General features: G+C 50.5%; 1 protein-coding gene and 1 long non-coding RNA gene across 8 annotated transcripts in view; one reads left to right on the top strand and one right to left on the bottom strand.

Annotated features, from left to right (window-relative positions):
* Positions 1–16,373, top strand: part of CACNA1C (calcium voltage-gated channel subunit alpha1 C) — a 245,397-nt gene that overhangs the window by 187,947 nt on the left and 41,077 nt on the right. For 3 of the 6 annotated variants that reach the window (XM_072144910.1, XM_072144908.1, XM_072144907.1), the window contains exons 10-28: positions 733–823; positions 1,010–1,036; positions 2,187–2,347; positions 3,717–3,942; positions 4,042–4,249; positions 4,324–4,444; positions 4,679–4,793; positions 4,891–5,023; positions 5,182–5,254; positions 5,343–5,469; positions 6,758–6,887; positions 7,371–7,430; positions 9,346–9,452; positions 9,530–9,617; positions 10,112–10,219; positions 13,237–13,289; positions 13,751–13,897; positions 14,707–14,908; positions 16,189–16,347. In XM_072144910.1, the coding sequence (XP_072001011.1) occupies positions 733–823; positions 1,010–1,036; positions 2,187–2,347; positions 3,717–3,942; positions 4,042–4,249; positions 4,324–4,444; positions 4,679–4,793; positions 4,891–5,023; positions 5,182–5,254; positions 5,343–5,469; positions 6,758–6,887; positions 7,371–7,430; positions 9,346–9,452; positions 9,530–9,617; positions 10,112–10,219; positions 13,237–13,289; positions 13,751–13,897; positions 14,707–14,908; positions 16,189–16,347 (2,336 nt within the window). Of the gene's footprint in view, positions 1–732; positions 824–1,009; positions 1,037–2,186; positions 2,348–3,716; positions 3,943–4,041; positions 4,250–4,323; positions 4,445–4,678; positions 4,794–4,890; positions 5,024–5,181; positions 5,255–5,342; positions 5,470–6,757; positions 6,888–7,194; positions 7,255–7,370; positions 7,431–9,345; positions 9,453–9,529; positions 9,618–10,111; positions 10,220–13,236; positions 13,290–13,750; positions 13,898–14,706; positions 14,909–16,188; positions 16,348–16,373 lie in introns of all 6 variants that reach the window. The other 3 variants (XM_072144912.1, XM_072144909.1, XM_072144911.1) reach the window with 2 other exon arrangements.
* LOC140125952 (uncharacterized) overlaps positions 10,092–16,373 on the bottom strand; it is a 51,150-nt gene continuing 44,868 nt past the window's right edge. The window contains exons 5-6 of one of the 2 annotated variants that reach the window (XR_011854742.1): positions 15,086–15,203; positions 10,092–10,224 (exon numbers count right to left, since the gene is read on the bottom strand). This is a non-coding gene — a long non-coding RNA (uncharacterized lncRNA). The remainder of the gene's footprint in view (positions 10,225–15,085; positions 15,204–16,373) is intronic. The other variant, XR_011854743.1, reaches the window with a different exon arrangement.

The raw sequence follows: 16,373 nt of genomic DNA, 5'->3' as shown, positions 1-16,373 counted from the left end.
TGACTATTGATAGCCCCTGAGCGGCTTTCATAGTCATCACTTATGTGTTGATGTAGTAAACATTAACTTTCCATTATCTCGGCGCTGGCCCCTGACACATCATTCACAAGGTGATGCATCAGGCCTCCCGGGGCCCCCGGCAGGGCCCTGTATTAGAGCCCAATCATGTGGAGTCACGCTGGTGATTTATGAGCTGACCTTCCCTTCCAATGACACTAAACTGAGGACCTGCTTTACTCTGTGATCTAAAGATATCTCCCCGGTAATGAGCAGAGACAATTGTCCAGGGGGGAGGGAGGGGGCCGCGCTCCTGGTGATTTGTTTCAGGCCCCATCTCTTGTCCTTTATTGGCATCCAGTCAAGCATAAAATAATTCTCTGCTAAATTTAACAAGATTATCTGGAAAATCCAGCCCTGGAAGGCCTCCTGCGTGGGATCCGCTGAATGCCGCAGCACAGTCACAGTCCTGTATATTGTGCTGCGTCACAGCAGTGTGATATATTTGGGGGGCAGTGTCATGCCTTGTATAACCCCTGATTAACCCCTAGAGCGGTGGCCGCCAGCCATGGGTCAAGGGCTGTGACATCTCTGTAATGTTCTATTAAGGATCTACAATCTAATTCCACTAATGTATAAAGAATGATTTATTCTTCCATCCCTGGTTCATGCTGCAGTTTGTGTGTAGTGTGTGGATGTCCTGGCGCTGTACTATGAAGTTCTCGTGTTTTGCAGTGAGTATGCCCACCAGCGAGACGGAGTCTGTGAATACTGACAATGTGGGCAGCGGAGATGTGGAAGAGGAGAGCTGCGGGGTCCGCCTGGCGTGAGTATATAATGCTGAGGGTTGTAGTTCCCCGCTTGTGGATGTTTTCCTCTCTTACTCACCTTCATCTTCTCACGTTGCAGGGAGGGAGGAGGGAGAGGGTTGCGCTCGCAGCCACTTGTCCTGCTGCGGGGATGAATAATGTAATTTCTGACTCAACATCATTTCCATTTCTCTTTCTTTTAGGCACAGGATTTCCAAGTCTAAATTTAGGTAAGAATTTTACTTCATAGCTGAGTCATAAGGTGACTAGCGGCTGCTGCGTATAACCTGGCCGCCAGGGAAGCTGTGCTCCGCATGGGCGGGGCTTAGGACAAGGGGGACGGACAAGCAGAGGGACAGACGCAGCATTCAGGAGCCTGGGAGCGTTTATAGGAGCTTGTGAAAAGCGTCAGCCAGAAGATCGGGGATTATTAGAATCTTTTGGTTCTGGAGTCATTCACAAATGTCACTGTACACAGGAGATAATTAGGGGCTGTAGCAGATACTTAGAGCTAATTACAGACCTCCCACTCTGAAGATCTCAGCAGCTTAGCAACTGCGGCTCGGCTAACAATGGCCCGGGGTAATTGGGTGTAAAAGGGGATCTGCCGCACTTAATGCATCTTGAGGAGAATTCATTTAGGTCAGTAGGAAGCTTGTGTGTGACCTCGCTCGACAACAGCCAAACGTACAACTCTGACAGACGCCCCCGCAGGCCTCCCCCCAACACCCCCAGGGGCCACGTTACATAAACTGGATCCTTTATTGGTCCTTACAACCTAATGATAGCGCAGATTTACATGGAGATTGGATGTGAGCACAGATATACATCCGGAGAGCACCAATGTCCCCAGTGAAATGTGCTGCAACCTTCTGTATGTTGTAGTTATACTGAATTTATAAGATGTCTGCTTGCTGTCAGTGAATGGAGTCTGAAAATTAAGGTTGTAATGCCCCAACTGAAGCATTCCATGTTCTAATTACAACCAGGATACGCTTGGCATACAATGGGGGAGCCTATGGATGTGACTGGTGTGCGAGCGTTCCCATACACCAAATGTAACATTAAATCCAAATGTGGACAGAGCTCACGACACTTATCTTCAGGCTCTGATACAATGTAACTGAATATGTTGACAGGATAGAGATTTTTCTAGACCGGTTAACTAACTAACTAAGTTTTTTTAGCAACTGCATGTAAACATCTCTATACACAGACAGCAAGCAAAGATCTTAAAATGGGGAGGAAATGGAATACAAAGTCCATAGGAAAGTTGCAAATCTCTTCCATAGAGTAAATAATCCAGGAAATAACCCAATACTGACTATAGTAAAGGGATGGATGTGATAATGAGCGGTATATATCTTCCTGTGTCTGCAGTCGCTATTGGAGGAGATGGAACCGGTTCTGCAGGAGGAAGTGCCGGGCGGCGGTGAAGTCGAATGTCTTCTACTGGTTGGTGATCTTCCTGGTGTTCCTTAACACGCTCACCATCGCCTCCGAGCACTACAACCAGCCGGACTGGCTGACAGAGGTGCAAGGTGAGGACCCCAGGAAAATGTAGCAAAAAGCTGACTCTGGCCTTGGAGATGGATGTAGATCAAGGCAGAGCGTCTACAATAAAGCGGAGAAGACTACTTCTTCAAGAGGGAGTAAGAAAGGACTACATTGTCAGCTCCTTGAGGGGAAGGAGATAGATTCTATACAGAGCTGGCCCACAGAAGCTGCCAGAAGGGGAAGGAGACAGATTCTGTCTAAAGCCAGCCTTCAGCAACGGGCTGAAAGGGAAGGAGACAAAATGGGGCACATTTACTTACCCGTCGCGATCCCCGCCGTGCATTGTCCGACAAGGATTCGGAGCTGCCTCGATTCACTAAGATAGTGCATCCAATTTCCTGCATCCGTCGCTTCCCCCACTGAGATCCGCCAGAGTTCACCTTCTTCTTCCTGGTGCATGTAAGAGCTGATCTTGCGACACAATTTGCTTTTTAAATTCCACGGTTTGTCCGAATCAGTCGGGTTGTCCGACGTCCACGCCCCCCGTTTTGTGTCGCATGCAAGCCGGCGCCGATGCGACACACAATCCAATCGCGTGCACCAAAAACTCAGGGCAATTCAGCAAAAACTGGAAAAAAATTGTGAAACCTGATGAAAATGTGGCATTCGGACGCTTAGTAAATGTTCCTCATTATGTTCAGAGCTAGCCCCCATCAGCTACCAAAGGAAGAAGGAGACAGAGTCTGAATAGAATAAGCCCTAGAATCTGCCGGAGGGGGAAGCCAGTATATCTATTCCAGAAGGATCCTAACGGTAGACGGTGCTGTTTTGACATGGTTGTGTCTCTTCAGTACAGTGTAGGGCAGTGATGGAGAACCTTTTGGAGACAGAGTGCCCAAACTACAACCAAAATCCACTTATTTTCCTGTTAAGTGCCAACATGGGATTTTAAGCAGTAACTTATTGCTATCTGTTCTTTCACATCTTTCAATTGTATCGCCCCCCTGAGGCCACCAATACAGTTTAAAGAATGAGGGCAAATTCAGACTCTCGTTGTAGCGTCTCTCCAGGGTCTCTCTGTAGAGGAAAAATGGTTGGTCCAGGAGGAGGACCTCCAAAGATATTGCAGTTCTGTCAACACCTTCTCACTTTTCCCGCATCTCTTAAGTTGCCTGGGACTTGGTGGATTTGGTCCTATTTGGTGAACTCTGTCCTGAGGTGATGGTCTGAGTGCCCATAGAAATGGCTCTGAGTGCCACCTCTGGCTCCCGGGCCATAGGTTCGCCACCACTGGTGTAGGGAATTGATTAAGCTAAGTGAGAGGCTTAAAACAAATAAACTCAGAAGATCTTTAAACAAATAAACAACTAAAACACAAAACTTGGAATCATTGCTTTCTTCTTCCATCTACAGATACAGCAAACAAGGTCCTCCTGGCACTCTTCACAGCTGAGATGCTCCTGAAGATGTACAGTCTCGGGCTCCAGGCTTACTTTGTATCCCTCTTCAACCGCTTCGACTGCTTCATCGTGTGCGGAGGAATCCTGGAGACCATACTGGTGGAGACCAAAATCATGTCTCCTCTGGGAATCTCCGTCCTGCGATGTGTGCGCCTTCTCAGGATATTTAAGATCACCAGGTATTTGTGAGGGGAGACTCTGCGCCATCTTGCTATGTTTCTGTATTTTCACACTGTCAGTATCCTGCGTGACGGCTGATGACACATTTCATATTACAGGTATTGGAATTCTCTGAGTAATCTTGTGGCCTCGCTGCTGAACTCTGTGCGCTCCATCGCATCTCTGCTGCTTCTGCTCTTCCTCTTCATCATCATCTTCTCTTTGCTGGGGATGCAACTTTTCGGGGGTAAATTTAACTTTGATGAGATGCAGACCCGCAGGAGTACATTCGATAACTTTCCACAGGCGCTGCTGACTGTTTTCCAGGTACGATACTATAGTTGGGTAATAACAGTCTCTGATCTCTATGGGAATCGATCCTCATTGGTTTTCCTGGTTAGATCCTCACAGGTGAGGACTGGAATTCTGTAATGTACGATGGGATCATGGCTTACGGCGGACCCTCGTTTCCTGGGATGCTTGTCTGTATATATTTCATCATCCTCTTCATCTGCGGCAATTGTATCCTTAATGATCTGTGAACAGGAGTGGATATAGAGACTATAACACTACATCACTTATCACGCTCCACAGATGTAGAACAAGCAGTGGTAGTGCTGTATGGCGGTAATATATGGAGTAAAGTGATGTTTAGGAGTGAGTTGCATTGTCTGGTCAGTAGTAGAAGTTGTTGCCTTATTTGGAGACATTACTGTCAGCTGTGAATCAATGTCTCAGATCCTTAATGTCACACAGACATCCTCCTCAATGTCTTCTTGGCCATTGCTGTTGACAATCTGGCCGACGCCGAGAGTCTGACCTCAGCTCAGAAGGAAGAGGAGGAAGAGAAGGAGCGGAAGAAGTTGGCTCGGTGAGTTTTGTCTCCGTAATTATGAATACATATAATTATGACAGGTTCCTTCATCCTTTATAATTAATCATCACCCCATTTTGTTTGTGTTGCTCAGAACGGCGAGCCCGGAGAAGAAGCAAGACAATGACACCATTGGGAAGTCGCCTGTGCCGGCCCTGGAGGAGAACAAGGAAAAGATCGAGCTGAAGGCGATCACAGCAGATGGAGAGTCTCCACCAGCAACCAAGGTGCCGGAGACATCTCCATATTTCTTCTTGATATTATATTATGCCCGCTGCAGGTTTGGAGTAGGTGGAGCATACTACGCTCCTCCTCTTGGAACTTTTTTCGTGAAATATTGCTGGCTTCCGCCTTTAAACATGGATTTTGCTGTTTGTGCTTATAGATCAATGTGGAGGAATATCCATCTCATGAGAACGATGAGAAAACCCCTTACCCCAGCAGCAACGACAACCCAGGTAACGCAGCATCTGCCTCTGTAGTCTTCATGTTATTCTGGGAAATCTTGGAGACGCTCATCTATATAATGTCCTTGTGCCTCCTCAGAGGAAGAGGAAGAACCTGAGATGCCGGTCGGTCCCCGTCCTCGTCCTCTCTCGGAGATGCACATCAAGGAGAAGGCAGTCCCCATGCCGGAGGCCACCGCGTTCTTCATTTTCCGGGCAGATAACAAGTAATGTCATCTATTTTTGGTCCTCATCCTCTGAGCATTGGTGAAGGAGCCAGATGTTTGCAAACAGATATAGGTCTGAGGTGGCGGAGCGCAAGCGAATGACGTAGTTGGATCTTTAGTAACAGAGCCGGATCATTGCTGGTAATGACAAGTCTTCTCTGGAACAAGAAAAAGAGGATATTTGCTGCAGGATCAAGATCTTGGTGATATGGCGGTGTTACGGCTGGATCTTTGGTGATATGGCGGTGTTACGGCTGGATCTTTGGTGATATGGCAGTGTTACGGCTGGATCTTTGGTGATGTGGCGGTGTCACGGCTGGATCTTTGGTGATATGGCGGTGTTACGGCTGGATCTTTGGTGATATGGCGGTGTTACGGCTGGATCTTTGGTGATATTACGGTGTTACGGCTGGATCTTTGGTGATGTGGCGGTGTTACAGTGGATCTTTGGTGATATGGCGGTGTCACGGCTGGATCTTTGGTGATATGGCGGTGTTACGGCTGGATCTTTGGTGATATGGCGGTGTTACGGCTGGATCTTTGGTGATATGGCGGTGTTACGGCTGGATCTTTGGTGATATGGCGGTGTTACGGCTGGATCTTTGGTGATATGGCGGTGTTTTCAGGCTGGATCTTTGGTGATATAGAGCTGTTATGGCTGGATCTTTGGTGATATGGCGGTGTTACGGCTGGTGATATGGCGGTGTTACGGCTGGATCTTTGGTGATATGGCGGTGTTACGGCTGGTGATATGGCGGTGTTACGGCTGGATCTTTGGTGATATGGCGTGTTACGGCTGGATCTTTGGTGATGTGGCGGTGTTACGGCTGGATATTTGGTGATATGGCGGTGTTACGGCTGGATCTTTGGTGATATGGCGGTGTTACGGCTGGATCTTTGGTGATATGGCGGTGTTACGGCTGGATCTTTGGTGATACGGCGGTGTTACGGCTGGATCTTTGGTGATATGGCGGTGTTACGGCTGGATCTTTGGTGATATGGCGGTGTTACGGCTGGATCTTTGGTGATATGGCGGTGTTACGGCTGGATCTTTGGTAATATGGCGGTGTCACGGCTGGATCTTTAGTGATAAAGCTTGAGTTGTCATTGCGCTGTACTTCTCCGCTCTTCCTTCTCTTACCTCTAGGAATTGGGTCAGTTCCTTTTCTCCTTGTGAATGAGATCAAGGCCAATCCGCTCAGACTTCTTCTGTTCAGTTTACTTCTATTTGAAAATATTGGTGATTTTTTTTACCTTTCCATTTTAATCCTTTCTCTTGTATCTCCAGGTTCCGACTCCATTGCCACAGAATCGTCAACAACAACATCTTCACTAACCTGATCCTCTTCTTCATCCTCCTGAGCAGCATCTCGCTGGCTGCAGAAGACCCCGTGCGACACTATTCCTTCAGGAATCAAGTATGCACAATGTCTCCTCTTGTCTGGGGTATGGGAGATCCAACCTGACCCCATCACATCACCCCTCCGAATACACCCATCCATTCCATCCTCCAATATCCCCTAATGTACTATACAGAGGTATTGGGTAGTTTGGGGAGCGACCACAAACCTGTATGATGGGACAGGATAAAATGTTATTGTACAGTGCACCCCTCCATGATATTACACTGAGTATTATCACACTATAGTCGCTGCTGTATGATTGTAGCCGCAGAGTTTACAGCACATCTCTGGCTCCCGGTTTCATCGTCTTTGTGTTTTTCAGGTCCTCTTTTATTTTGATATAGTTTTCACCGTCATTTTCACCATTGAGATTGCTCTGAAGGTAACCGGACCCTGACAACATCATCCTCCTCTCCATCTGTCCTCAGCCATAACTCACCACCGCCCCCTATCTGCCTCTCTCACCACCTGCACTAACAACTCTGCTCTCTCTTTCAGATTCTAGGAAATGCAGATTACGTGTTCACTAGCATTTTTACATTAGAAATCATCCTTAAGGTAAACACCACAGCAGCCAGTGCGTAGGGCCTGCAGCAGCCAGTGCGTAGGGCCTGCAGCAGCCAGTGCGTAGGGCCTGCAGCAGCCAGTGCGTAGGGCCTGCAGCAGCCAGTGCGTAGGGCCTGCAGCAGCCAGTGCGTAGGGCCTGCAGCAGCCAGTGCGTAGGGCCTGCAGCAGCCAGTGCGTAGGGCCTGCAGCAGCCAGTGCGTAGGGCCTGCAGCAGCCAGTGCGTAGGGCCTGCAGCAGCCAGTGCGTAGGGCCTGCAGCAGCCAGTGCGTAGGGCCTGCAGCAGCCAGTGCGTAGGGCCTGCAGCAGCCAGTGCGTAGGGCCTGCAGCAGCCAGTGCGTAGGGCCTGCAGCAGCCAGTGCGTAGGGCCTGCAGCAGCCAGTGCGTAGGGCCTGCAGCAGCCAGTGCGTAGGGCCTGCAGCAGCCAGTGCGTAGGGCCTGCAGCAGCCAGTGCGTAGGGCCTGCAGCAGCCAGTGCGTAGGGCCTGCAGCAGCCAGTGCGTAGGGTCTTTAAATTATGTCATATGGGCTGAGGTTTACCCCCATAGACTGAGGGTATTAGGAGCACGGATAGCACACATACAGTAGGTCAGGGCACGTGGCAGGATGCAGACTCTTTCCTTTTTGCATGTTGCCCCCTGTGTGTCTATGGTATAATAATGTGTTATGTGCTCTCTCTGGTTTACACTCACTGTGATACATCGAGCCCCTGAGTCTCTGGGCCCTGGAAGTGCAGAACATGAGATCATATCGGTCCACTGAGACATTCACATGAGAAGAATGTGGTCCAGACCTGCCTCCCATCTGATGTGTATGGGGTGCCAGACCTGCCATCTATCTGATGTGTATGGGGTGCCAGACCTGCTGTCCATCTGATGTGTATGGGGTGCCAGACCTGCCATCTATCTGATGTGTATGGGGTGCCAGACCTGCCATCCATCTGATGTGTATGAGGTGCCAGACCTGCCATCTATCTGATGTGTATGAGGTGCCAGACCTGCCATCTATCTGATGTGTATGGGGTGCCAGACCTGCCTCCCATCTGATGTGTATGGGGTGCCAGACCTGCCATCTATCTGATGTGTATGGGGTGCCAGACCTGCCTCCCATCTGATGTGTATGGGGTGCCAGACCTGCCACCCATCTGATGTGTATGGGGTGCCAGAGCTGCCCCCCATCTGATGTGTATGGGGTGCCAGAGCTGCCACCCATCTGATGTGTATGGGGTGCCAGACCTGCCACCCATCTGATGTGTATGGGGTGCCAGAGCTGCCCCCCATCTGATGTGTATGGGGTGCCAGAGCTGCCACCCATCTGATGTGTATGGGGTGCCAGAGCTGCCACCCATCTGATGTGTATGGGGTGCCAGACCTGCCATCCATCTGATGTGTATGGGGGTGCCAGACCTGCTGTCCATGTGATGTATATAGGGTGTCAGACCTGTCACCCATCTAACGGTGTCCCACCCATCCCTCGATTTCTGATGTTGAGAAGAGAAGGATCAGGCTGTTGGATTTTCACATGCCTGATCCCTTCTCCGGAGCTGAGTGTGCAGGTGTATTCAGTGTGTATAGAGTAGTGGAGAAGGAGACAGAGGGGCTCGCGTATCAGTTCTTTCTTTGCACTCACTTCTCTGTGTGATCACGTTTTGTATTGGAGTTCCACTACTTGTCACTATCTTGGAGACCTCTGCTTCATGTCAGAGAATGGAAACATGCAATATTTTGCAGTGCAGGTGCACGGCTCATTCTGGTGTATGCTCTCACCTGTAACGGGTCATGTACCTGCGTCCGGTGGGTTTCAGCCCTTGGATGTCATCATGTCCTCATCCCCTGACAGTGAGAAGAGATCTCTCTGTAAGCTTTGTACATCCCATGTGTTTCTCCTCACTGAAGCGTCCTGTCTTCCAGATGACGGCATATGGGGCGTTCTTGCACAAGGGGTCATTCTGCAGGAATTATTTTAACATTTTGGACCTGCTGGTGGTCAGCGTCTCCCTCATCTCATTTGGAATACAGTAAGACTGAGAGGACCCTCACTCCCTGCAGAGTGATGCCTCTTACATATGTACACTCACTCCTTCCTCCGTCCTAGGTCCAGTGCCATCAATGTGGTGAAGATTCTCAGGGTCCTGCGGGTGTTGAGGCCCCTCAGGGCCATTAACAGAGCCAAAGGCCTCAAGGTGGGTAACAGTGAGTCTAGGGGCTGCAAGTTCTGCACATTTCTAATACACTTTCAATAGTAAGTTTCAGATTTTTAAAAGTTTTCAAGATCTCTGCTTGCTGTGAGTAAAGGAAACAATCTTTCTTTGCATCCACAGCTGAGGATTTGTTACAATTGCACCCAGTCTGGATAGTTTCATGCATCCCCATATATTGTTATAATGCATTGGACAGGATTATTGTCTTTGTGCCCTAAATTGTATGCACACAATTGTAACAAGCTCTCCGCTCTGAGAAGTCTTATGGCGTTATAGGATTTTATGATTAGCCATAAACAGAAATGCAGACACCCAGTCACTTAGGTCAAGCGGAATTGCTGCAAATGATGAAGAATGACTGCACACGGTCTATCGGAAAGTTGCTTAACTTCTCACTCTTTGCCCTATACAAACTCTGCAGTAGCAAAGGCTTCAGAGCATCGATCCACCAACCTCTCGTGTGTTTCCCTCTGTAGCACGTGGTCCAGTGTGTGTTTGTGGCCATTCGCACCATCGGTAATATCGTCATTGTTACTACTCTGCTCCAGTTCATGTTTGCCTGCATCGGGGTCCAACTCTTCAAGGTGAGCTGCAAGACACAGAGAAAAAATACTTCAGAAATGGAGATAATTTTGTCAATTGTTTTATTGTTAAGCTGGATGGGACTGGTGAAGGATGGGGCTTGTACTATAGACAGGGCAGAGGGGAGGACGGGGCTTGTACTGCAGACAGGGCAGAGGGGAGGACGGGGCTTGTACTGTAGACGGGGCAGAGGGGAGGACGGGGCTTGTACTATAGACAGGGCAGAGGGGAGGACGGGGCTTGTACTGCAGACAGGGCAGAGGGGAGGACGGGGCTTGTACTGTAGACAGGGCAGAGGGGAGGACGGGGCTTGTACTATAGACAGGGCAGAGGGGAGGACGGGGCTTGTACTGCAGACAGGGCAGAGGGGAGGACGGGGCTTGTACTGTAGACAGGGCAGAGGGGAGGACGGGGCTTGTACTATAGACGGGGCAGAGGGGAGGACGGGGCTTGTACTGTAGACGGGGCAGAGGGGAGGACGGGGCTTGTACTATAGACAGGGCAGAGGGGAGGACGGGGCTTGTACTATAGACAGGGCAGAGGGGAGGACGGGGCTTGTACTGTAGACAGGGCAGAGGGGAGGACGGGGCTTGTACTATAGACAGGGCAGAGGGGAGGACGGGGCTTGTACTGCAGACAGGGCAGAGGGGAGGACGGGGCTTGTACTATAGACAGGGCAGAGGGGAGGACGGGGCTTGTACTATAGACAGGGCAGAGGGGAGGACGGGGCTTGTACTGTAGACAGGGCAGAGGGGAGGACGGGGCTTGTACTGTAGACAGGGGAGAGGGGAGGACGGGGTTTGTACTGTAGACAGGGCAGAGGGGAGGACGGGGCTTGTACTGTAGACAGGGCAGAGGGGAGGACGGGGCTTGTACTATAGACAGGGCAGAGGGGAGGACGGGGCTTGTACTGCAGACAGGGCAGAGGGGAGGACGGGGCTTGTACTATAGACAGGGCAGAGGGGAGGACGGGGCTTGTACTATAGACAGGGCAGAGGGGAGGACGGGGCTTGTACTGTAGACAGGGCAGAGGGGAGGACGGGGTTTGTACTATAGACGGGGCAGAGGGGAGGACGGGGCTTGTACTGTAGACAGGGCAGAGGGGAGGACGGGGCTTGTACTGTAGACAGGGCAGAGGGGAGGACGGGGCTTGTACTGTAGACAGGGCAGAGGGGAGGACGGGGCTTGTACTATAGACAGGGCAGAGGGGAGGACGGGGCTTGTACTGCAGACAGGGCAGAGGGGAGGACGGGGCTTGTACTATAGACAGGGCAGAGGGGAGGACGGGGCTTGTACTGTAGACAGGGCAGAGGGGAGGACGGGGCTTGTACTGTAGACAGGGCAGAGGGGAGGACGGGGCTTGTACTGTAGACAGGGGAGAGGGGAGGACGGGGTTTGTACTATAGACAGGGCAGAGGGGAGGACGGGGCTTGTACTGTAGACAGGGCAGAGGGGAGGACGGGGCTTGTACTGTAGACGGGGCAGAGGGGAGGACGGGGCTTGTACTATAGACAGGGCAGAGGGGAGGACGGGGCTTGTACTGTAGACAGGGCAGAGGGGAGGACGGGGCTTGTACTGTAGACAGGGGAGAGGGGAGGACGGGGTTTGTACTATAGACAGGGCAGAGGGGAGGACGGGGCTTGTACTGTAGACAGGGCAGAGGGGAGGACGGGGCTTGTACTGCAGACAGGGCAGAGGGGAGGACGGGGCTTGTACTGTAGACAGGGGAGAGGGGAGGACGGGGTTTGTACTATAGACAGGGCAGAGGGGAGGACGGGGCTTGTACTGTAGACAGGGCAGAGGGGAGGACGGGGCTTGTACTGTAGACGGGGCAGAGGGGAGGACGGGGCTTGTACTGTAGACGGGGCAGAGGGGAGGACGGGGCTTGTACTGTAGACGGGGCAGAGGGGAGGACGGGGCTTGTACTGTAGACGGGGCAGACGGGAGGACGGGGCTTGTACTGTAGACAGGGCAGACGGGAGGACGGGGCTTGTACTATAGACAGGGCAGAGGGGAGGACGGGGCTTGTACTATAGACAGGGCAGAGGGGAGGACGGGGCTTGTACTGTAGACAGGGCAGAGGGGAGGACGGGGCTTGTACTGTAGACAGGGCAGAGGGGAGGACGGGGCTTGTACTGCAGACAGGGCAGAGGGGAGGACGGGGCTTGTACTGTAGACAGGGGAGAGGGGAGGACGGGGCTTGTACTATAGACAGGGCAGAGGGGAGGACGGGGCTTGTACTGTAGACAGGGCAGAGGGGAGGACGGGGCTTGTACTGTAGACGGGGCAGAGGGGAGGACGGGGCTTGTACTGTAGACGGGGCAGAGGGGAGGACGGGGCTTGTACTGTAGACGGGGCAGAGGGGAGGACGGGGCTTGTACTGTAGACGGGGCAGACGGGAGGACGGGGCTTGTACTGTAGACAGGGCAGACGGGAGGACGGGGCTTGTACTGTAGACAGGGCAGAGGGGAGGACGGGGCTTGTACTGTAGACAGGGCAGAGGGGAGGACGGGGCTTGTACTGTAGACAGGGCAGAGGGGAGGACGGGGCTTGTACTGCAGACAGGGCAGAGGGGAGGACGGGGCTTGTACTGTAGACAGGGGAGAGGGGAGGACGGGGCTTGTACTATAGACAGGGCAGAGGGGAGGACGGGGCTTGTACTGTAGACAGGGCAGAGGGGAGGACGGGGCTTGTACTGTAGACGGGGCAGAGGGGAGGACGGGGCTTGTACTGTAGACGGGGCAGAGGGGAGGACGGGGCTTGTACTGTAGACGGGGCAGAGGGGAGGACGGGGCTTGTACTGTAGACGGGGCAGACGGGAGGACGGGGCTTGTACTGTAGACAGGGCAGACGGGAGGCTCCTGCTGCAGCCACTCTCAGAGTAAGAGGGAAGGAAATGTAAAAAATACATAAAATATATAAACTAAGTTCAGTGTTTTATTAGAGGAGTTGGACATTGCTGTGATCTTGTATGTTGGGTTCACAATGATATGTAACCCATTGTTTTCTGTGATTTTAGGGTAAGCTCTACAGCTGCACAGACACCTCCAAGATCACAGAGTCCGAGTGCAAGTAAGTGCAGAGCCTGGAATAATATTGGGGTCGGAAAGTAAGAGTTTTCCTTACAGAGACTTTGACTTAAGGCTATTGTGTAGGCGTCTTATAGCCATGGATGCTCCACTAGGGGATTTTGGGAACATATTGTTATCCACTATCTGTCCTGACATGTACCTCTCACATCTGAGCATTTGTTACAACTGTATCCAGACGAGACAATAATCTGATACATTGTAACAAGCTAGCAGGAGAAACTGGTGATGCGGATGTGACTGTCTATGGAGTGAGAATGACTTGGGATGGAGGTTTCTTACCTGGACAATCGTAGTCCGGTCAGATGTATACTCCTGCGGTTACTACTTACAGTAGCTGCTTAGGCAGGAATAACCCTAATCATGCATCAGAGCCAAAAACTACATGTCCCATAATGCATCATGGTCCATCATTAAGCTTTCTTTCCATGTTGTGATATGCAGGGGGAAGTACATCACCTACAAGGACGGAGACGTGTCTCAGCCAATGATTCAGGAACGCAACTGGGAGAACAGTAAATTTGACTTTGACAACGTCCTGGACGCCATGATGGCGCTCTTCACGGTCTCCACCTTTGAAGGCTGGCCGGAGTGAGTTGTGGGGATAGCGGGAACCAGAGTAACTAGGACAAGACGCGCGGGGGGTATGGCGGTACAGTCCTAGTGACTAGTAGAGAGTGTCCTATTCTGTAATGGGACATAGGACAGAGGGTAAGTGCATGATTTCTGAGGGACCCCCTGCAATCACCAGAACAAGGTGAGTGTGAGAACTGAGTGCATGCTCAGCCAGTGCTACACTCACTTCTATCTATTGTCCTCAATACTAGAGAGAGAAACCAGCCCCGGACAAGCCCTTTAACAACTTCTAGATGGTAACATGGTAACTTTTTGCTGATTTGTGGAGAGGAAACATTTTGTCGTCTATCACAGAATACTATCCGTCACCCGCTGATTGACGCGCGCCGTATTCTTAGCTCCTGTGTGGGCCGCGCTTTATGACAAGTCTTAATAAAATCCATCAATTATTTCTATAAAGCCATTTAATAATCTGCAATGACTTCACTGCATCGGGAGCCGCTACTCACAAAATACCAAAGCATAATTAGATTGTTAGAGGAAATATCAGCCTGGTGCCGTCCGTGCCAAAATATGTCGCTACGTAGCCGGCGGCAGATGGGGCTCATGTGGACTCCAGGTTTTTTTGGCACTAGCAGAAGAACCAATTAGGTCCATGCGTCCCTTAAACACCTGTCCCACTTGTAGAAAGATGACGCAGCATCAGGGTCTAATGGTAATACAAATCACCGCCGTAACATAACCCAGTGCATGGACTATAGGCAATAGTGAGGTCGCCCCCTGTGGGTAATGTTGGTCAGTGACATTATATCCTCTGTTTTCAGTCTGCTGTACAAAGCCATTGACTCCCACACGGAGGACATCGGCCCCATCTACAACCACCGGGTGGAGATTTCCATCTTCTTCATCATCTACATCATCATCATCGCCTTCTTCATGATGAACATCTTCGTAGGTTTCGTCATTGTCACGTTTCAGGAGCAGGGAGAACAGGAGTACAAGAATTGCGAGCTGGACAAGAACCAGGTAATATCAGAACCGCTGAGCAGACACTGATTCATCCGTCTGCGGTGGATTCTATTGCACTCTGTTATCAGCCATTGGAGAGTAGAAAGAAGGTGACTGGAAGTGACTATGGCCCGGGCTGATTGTAAGGAGTGTGAATACAGTTTAGTACAATTAGCGCTAATGAAGTGTCCTTACTGTAGAGTAGTCCCCTGGTGATCAGCTCTGCAGCCTCCAAGCGACACACTACTTAGTCCCTATTCACACACGTTAGATTTATTCCTGTGCATGCAGCCCTGCAGCAGGCAATAATCCACTGTAGAGATAAGGGAAACACACACTTAATAACAATGCGGAAACTTCTTCACCCACAAGGCCACACCCACAATTGCATTTATACTAGATTAACATGGCATGGTGTAAACACAAAAACAGATTTATTAAATGCTCTGCACCAGTTTTATGAAGAACTCTGCACATAAATACATGTGCAAGCTGCTAGTATATATGTAGTGTTATGCGCCAGTTTAGTGTTGCGGCTGCACCATGCACACCGCAACACAATACTGTGCACCAAAAGGGGACAATTCACAGCAGCCGCCACATTTATGTCAAAAGTCCTGACACAATTGTGGTGCAAGCCTAATAAACTGGTGCGCGGTGCGGCAGATTAATCTAACGCACTCTGCACATTAGTGTCCTACATGCAGTTTGCATCACTTCTGATAAATGTGTAAATATTCTGTAAACACAAAGATGCTGAAACATGAACACAGTGCAAGCAATGTATAAATATAGTGTAAACATAATGCAAACAATGTATAAATATACAGTAAACATAGTGATAGTTAAATGTAAACACAATGAAAACATGTTGTGAACAATGTGTAAATATACTGTCAACACAACATTAGGCCTCATTCACATGGACATATGCCTGCGCAGGCTACATACCGCCGCACGCTGTTACGGCGGCAGGGTGAATGCTGCTCAGGCCTCCCTTCTCTATAGCGTTGCTCTATCTTTTTCCCTTGCATTGTACGGTACCGTGGCTGTGCACACCATACCGGAGCCGGTGCCATAGGTGTCTATAGGGACTTATTAGCTGGATATTCGTCACCACCACGTCCATGTGAAAGGGGCCATAATGCGGTGAGAACTAAATGTAAATGTCGTGTAAACACAATGACAACGCAATGTAACGTGTGAATTGAGCCTTCTAGTTCTGCCATGGGCATGGATTGTGTCTATTCCTGTCTATTTTGCTGGCAGTTTTACTGATTCTTCCTACCTCCCCGCAGCGTCAGTGTGTGGAGTACGCTCTGAAGGCGCGGCCCCTGCGGAGGTACATACCTAAGAACCAGTACCAGTATAAAGTGTGGTATGTCGTCAACTCCACCTACTTTGAGTATCTGATGTTCGTGCTGATCCTGCTCAATACCATCTGCCTGGCCATGCAGGTGAGAAGCAAGCGCAACTACGCAGT

Source organism: Engystomops pustulosus, chromosome 4, assembly GCF_040894005.1.
Source record: "Engystomops pustulosus chromosome 4, aEngPut4.maternal, whole genome shotgun sequence".
Classification (NCBI taxonomy): Eukaryota; Metazoa; Chordata; class Amphibia; order Anura; family Leptodactylidae; genus Engystomops; species Engystomops pustulosus.
The sequence above is the reverse complement of the archived record's forward strand: the minus strand, read 5'-3'. Positions and strand labels throughout refer to the sequence as shown.